This window comes from Dipodomys ordii, unplaced genomic scaffold, assembly GCF_000151885.1.
Source record: "Dipodomys ordii isolate 6190 unplaced genomic scaffold, Dord_2.0 Scaffold28, whole genome shotgun sequence".
In the NCBI taxonomy this organism is placed as follows: Eukaryota; Metazoa; Chordata; class Mammalia; order Rodentia; family Heteromyidae; genus Dipodomys; species Dipodomys ordii.
The window spans coordinates 15,215,807-15,221,465 of NW_012267244.1; the positions used below are offsets into that span (position 1 = coordinate 15,215,807).

General features: G+C 39.9%; 1 protein-coding gene across 1 annotated transcript in view; it reads left to right on the forward strand.

Moving 5' to 3' along the window:
• Slc30a5 (solute carrier family 30 (zinc transporter), member 5) overlaps positions 1 to 1,494 on the forward strand; it is a 35,943-nt gene extending 34,449 nt beyond the window's left edge. Inside the window, exon 14 of the mRNA XM_013015822.1 lies at positions 699 to 1,494. Coding sequence (XP_012871276.1) covers positions 699 to 869 — 171 coding nt within the window. The 3' untranslated portion in view covers positions 870 to 1,494. The remainder of the gene's footprint in view (positions 1 to 698) is intronic.
• The last annotated feature ends 4,165 nt before the right edge of the window (positions 1,495 to 5,659 follow it).

The following is a 5,659-nucleotide window of genomic DNA, read 5'->3' on the forward strand; positions in this document are numbered from 1 at the left end:
GCCTTTTGTTTTTAAATGTCTTCAATAATTTAATGATCCTACAGATTCTATCTAACATTTTAGCTGAGTCATATTCTTTTCTTTTTCTCCCAGTCCTGAGGCTTGAACTCAGGACCTGGGAACTGTCCCTGAACTTTCTTTTGCTCAAGTCTAGCACTTTACCACCTGAGCCCCCTGAGCTTTACTTCTGGTTTATTGGTAGTTTATTGGAGATAAGAGTCTCACAAGCCAGCTTCAGTGCCTCACACCTGTAATCCTAGGGACTCAAGAGGCTGAGATCCTAAGGATTGTGATCCAAAGCCAGCCTGAGCAGAAAAGTACATTAGACTCTTATCTCTAATAAACCACCCAGAAAAAGCTGGAAGTAGTACTGTGGTTCAAGTGATAGAGCATTAGCCTTGAGCACAAAGAGGTTCAGGGATAGTGCCCAGGCCTAAGTTCAAGCCCTAGGACCAGCAAAAAAAAAAAAAAAAAAAGTCTCACAGATATTACTGCCTAGTCTAGCTTTGAACCACAATCATCCGACCTTAGCCTCCTGAGTTGCTAGGATTACAGGCATGAGCCACTGATACCCAGCTCTGAATCATAACTATTGGGATGACTTATCTTAGACTATCAATAACTACACATTTGTGATATTAATTAAAGGTGTGTCCTAAATGCATTACTCTGAATAAATGTCTGAATTTTTATAACAGGTTACAGGAATACTTAAAGATGCTGGAATAAACAATTTAACAATTCAAGTGGAAAAAGAGGCATACTTCCAACATATGTCTGGCCTAAGTACTGGATTTCATGACGTGCTGGCTATGACAAAACAAATGGAGTCCATGAAATACTGCAAAGATGATACTTACATCATGTGAGATAACTCAGGAATTGCTCCTATGGTGTGAACAATGAAAATTCAGTGATGTAGTGTTGGTAATATTGTCAAAAGAATGAAAATTGCATATAATAGTACAAAAACTTAAAACTCCCTACTATTGGATCAAGGAGTCTCTAAAAATTTAGACCCAGAATGAAGCATTTATTGTACAAGAAAAATCACTATTTAAATTATGTGTATGAAAGAAAAGTTTGACCCATCATCTTCCAAGATGGACACATAATGATGGATTCTAGTGAAGACCAAAACTTCTTTTTGTGCATTTACTTTGTATTGGAAAGCATCTCCACTATAAATATGTATTTACATGTATATTACAAAGACTAAATGAAAAGTTTTTAAGCCATTTTTTTGCATAACCCAAGGATAAAATAGGAATAAAATCTCTATATTTATGGATTTTTCTGTATATAAAACTGATTTCTAATTATAACTTAAATCCACTAAGTAAAGTCTGTATTGCCACTTTAAATGTAAACTAAGTTATTTGGAGAAACTTAAAACCATCCCTTTGAAAGAAACAATAGAGAATCATAACAGTTTTTGATGTATTACAAGACCAACCACTCTGTTAAATAAATTTTTTTACTTTTGTTAACATTTGCAAATGAATAATTAATTTATGACGTTGAGAGCTTACACTAAGTTGTGTCCACATTACTCACTTGCCATCTTCCTCCAAAGTACAACATTCTATTTCTTACCAAGCATTTGATCTTCCAGCTGCTCACCAAGCTGGTACCCAACAAGCAGGCTCTTCATCTGTTCCTTTACCCCCCTATGTTGTGAAACAGCTAGTTGAGAGAATCAAATAATAGCCAACTTGGAGATGAATTCTATACCTGTAGGTAAAACTAGTTTCTAGAAAATGTAGATATATAAGAAACATCAAATCAGCTGCCAGTGACTCATGTCTATAATCCTAACTACTCAGGAGGCTGAGATCTGAGGATTGAGGGCTGAGACCCATCAAAAAGCTGGAAATGGAGCTGTGTTTCAAGTGATAGAGTGCCAGTGAAAAAGCTTAGCAAAGCTTTTAAGTCCCTGTATTCAAGGCCCACTCTTACCCCCCCCAAAAAAAAAATTTATATCAATATTAAGCATTTAGATACCATGGAACAAAAATTATCCCCTATAGGGGCTGGGAAGGTGGCTCAGTGGTAGAGCGCTTGCCTTGCATGCTCAAGGCCCTGGGTTCGATTCCTTAGCACCACATAAGCAAAAAGAAAAAAGCCGGAAGTGGCGCTGTGGCTCAAGTGGTAGAGCACTAGCCTTGAGCTGAAGAGCTGAGGGACAGTGCCCAGGCCCAGAGTTCAGGCCCCACGATCGGACCCAAAAAAAAAAAAAATTATCCCCTATAGTGATTCCTAATTTATACTTCTAATTTTGTGTAGTCTGAAAAGACTATATTCCGTTTTAAAAATACCAAAGAATGTTGTCCTAAAGGAGCTTTCAAGTATTTAGACTATCTAAATACTTTAATTCTTCTACTAGGAATTTTGATAAATAGGATGAATTTAGTATGGATACTATTTTCTTTGCTATAATGACATATATGTATTGTAAATCATATTTTTGCTTACCAATTATGTAAGGGGGGTTAGAAATTTGTTGTTACTTTGCACATTTTCTGGTCCATAATCTTTGGACATATTAAAATTTTTGAGTGGTGGGAAAATAATTGTATATTGATGTTTTTATACCTTAAAAAGGGAACCAGAAATGTAGCTCAAATATTTGAGCCTTTAATTTAGCCTCTGTAAGTAAGTCCCTGGGTTTATTCCCGAGAACTCCCCAATAAAAGTAACAGGTCTTTTAGCTGGGGACCATGGCTAAAGTGGTAGAATGTTTGCCTAGCAACCAGGAGGCTCTGGAAACAAAATTTTTTCAAAAATCAGATATAATTAAAGTAAATATTATACCAATTTTTAAATCATGATTTCCCCTAGAAGGCAAAGAAATAATGTGATTGAGAGTGATAATTATCAGGGCCACACACTGGTGACTCACACCTGTAATCCTAGCTACTCAGGAGTCTGAGATCTGAAGATTGCAGTTTGAAGCCGCCCAGATATAAAAATCCGTGAGACTCTTATCTCCAATCAACTACTCAGAAAAAGCTGGAAGTGCCAGGCACTGGTGGCTCACACCTGTAAACCTAGTTACTCAGGAGGCTGAGATCTGTGGGTTGTAGTTAAAAGCCTGGCCAGGCAGGAAAGTCTATGAGACTCTTAACTCCAATTAACCACCAGAAAACTGGAAGTGGTGCCATGGCTTAAGAGGTAGAATGCTAGCCTGGAGCACAAAGAGGCTCAGGGACAGTGCCCAGGCCCAGAGATCAAGCCCCAAGACCAAGAAAAGAAAAGGCTGGAAGTGGGGCTGTGGCTCAATTGGTAGAACACTGTCCTTGAACAAAAGAAGCTCAAGTGGGCTGAGAATGTGGCTTAAAGGTAGAGTACTTGCCTAGCATGCATGAAGCCCTGAGTTCAATTCCTCAGTATCACATAAACAGAAAAAGCCAGAAGTAGCACTGTGGCCCAAATACTAGAGGGCTAGCCTTGAGCAAAAGAAGCTCAGGGACAGTGCCCAGCCCCTGAGGTCAAGCCCCAGGACCAGCAAAAAATAAATAAATAAAAGAGGGTGAACAAAGGCAGACTAGAAGAAGGCAAAAGGTGCAGGTAGAAAGTAGGAAAGCCCCAAATGGAAAGTGCCAGGCCACTATTACTATAGGGAAATAAGCCTCTTGTGGTACTTTATCCCTAATTCATAAAGTCAATAAAATCTCAAATTGAGCCAGGCACCAGTGGCTCATGCTTGTAATCCTAGCTACTCAGGAGGCTGAGATCTGAGGATTGCCGTTCCAAGCCAGCCTAGACAGGAAAGTCCATGACTCATAGCTCCAATAAACCACCTGAAAACCAGAAGTGGCACTGTGGCTCTAGTGGTAGAGTACTAGCCTTGAGCTGAAGAGCTGAGGGACAGCACCCAGGCCCAGAGTTTCCCATGACCGACAAGTCTCAAATCAATAGTCATTAGGAACAAAAAGGATAATGTATGTGAAAAATCATTAAGTTGAAAAGGACTAAACTTGAGAAATCATTAAGTTTGACTTTAAAGGTAGATTTCATTAATTTTTTGTGTGTGAGTTGTGGGGCCTGAACTCGGCCTAGGTGCTGTCCCTCAGCTCTTCAGCTCAAGGCTAGCGCTCTACCACTTGAGCCACTTCCAGCTTATGTGGTGCTGAGGAATCAAATCCAGGGCCTCATGCATGCAAGGCAAGCACTCTACCAGTGAGCCTCCTTCCCAAACCCCTGAATCATTTCTTAATTCCACTTTTCATAAATGATCCTTGGGAAAGAAATGTGAAAAAGATAAATCAAGCAAGGCACCGGTGGCTCACACCTATAGTCAGATATATAGATATATCTAGATAGACAGATCCTAGTTTTTTGTTTGTATTATATAAGTAAACAAGCCCAATACCTGTGATTCATGTCTGTAATCCTAGCTGCTCAGGAGGTTGAAATCAGGATTCTGCTTTAAAGCCAGCCTGGGCAGACAGATCTTGGAAAGTATTAACTTCAATTAACCACTAAAAAGCTAGAAGTGGTGGTGTGACTGAAGTAGTAGAGTACCATCCTTGAGCAGAAAAATGATAAGAGCACAAAGTCCTGAGTTCAAGCCCCAGTTCCAGCATGATGTTGGGGGGGAGAGCGGAAGGAGGAATAAGACAACAAAGAAGCTTGATCAAGAGAATGAGGAAACAAGCAATGGATTAGAAAAAGAATATTTTTGTTGTTGTGGAGTTTGAACTCAGCCTGGGCGCTGTCCCTCAGCTCTTCAGCTCAAGGCTAGCACTATACCACTTGAGCCACAGCACCACTTCTAGCTTTCTGGTGCTTTATTGGAGATCAGAGTCTCAGGGACTTTCCTGCCCAGGCTAGCTTTGAACAGCAATCCTCAGATCTCAGCCTCCTTGAGTAGCTAGGATTACATGTGTGAGCCACCAGCGCCCATCAAAAAATATTTTTTAAAAACACATTTGACATAAGACTTGTGATTTGATTATAGAAATAACTCAAAACTCATAATAAGGCACAAACATATCTGGACAAAAGAGCTGGGTACAGTGGTACACACCTAAACTCCCAGCTACTTGGGAAGCTGAAACTAAAGGATCAAGCACTCAAAGTCAGCCTCGGCAACAATACTTCATCCAAAAAAGGAGGGGAGAGGCAAAACTCCTGAACAGAAATCTATTTATTTTGTCGTCATGGGGCCTGAAGTCTGTGCCTGGGTGCTGTTCCTCAGCTCTTCAGCTCAAGGCTAGTGCTCTACCACTTGAGCCACAGAGCCACTTCCAGCTTTTTCTGCTTATGTGGTGCTGAGGAATCGAACCCAAGGCCTCATGAATGTTAGGTAAACACTCTACCACTGAACCACCTTCCCAGCCTGAACAGAAATCAGAGATGAAGAGATGATTTTTTTTAAAGCATATTAAAAGATGCTCAACCACATATGTCATTAGAGGATAACTCAGGCTAGAGATGTAGGTTAGAGGCTGTGGATTCCATCTCTAGCACCACAAAACAATAAAAATGATTTATCACTGTCAATCCCATGGCTAAAACCTAAACTAAAAATAAAACCTAGCAATATCAAAACACTGCCAAGGATGTGGAACAACAGATACTTAATTCATTGCTAATGGGAATTTTAAAAATGGCAAAGCTACTTTAGAAGACAGTTGGCAGTTTCTCACCAAAC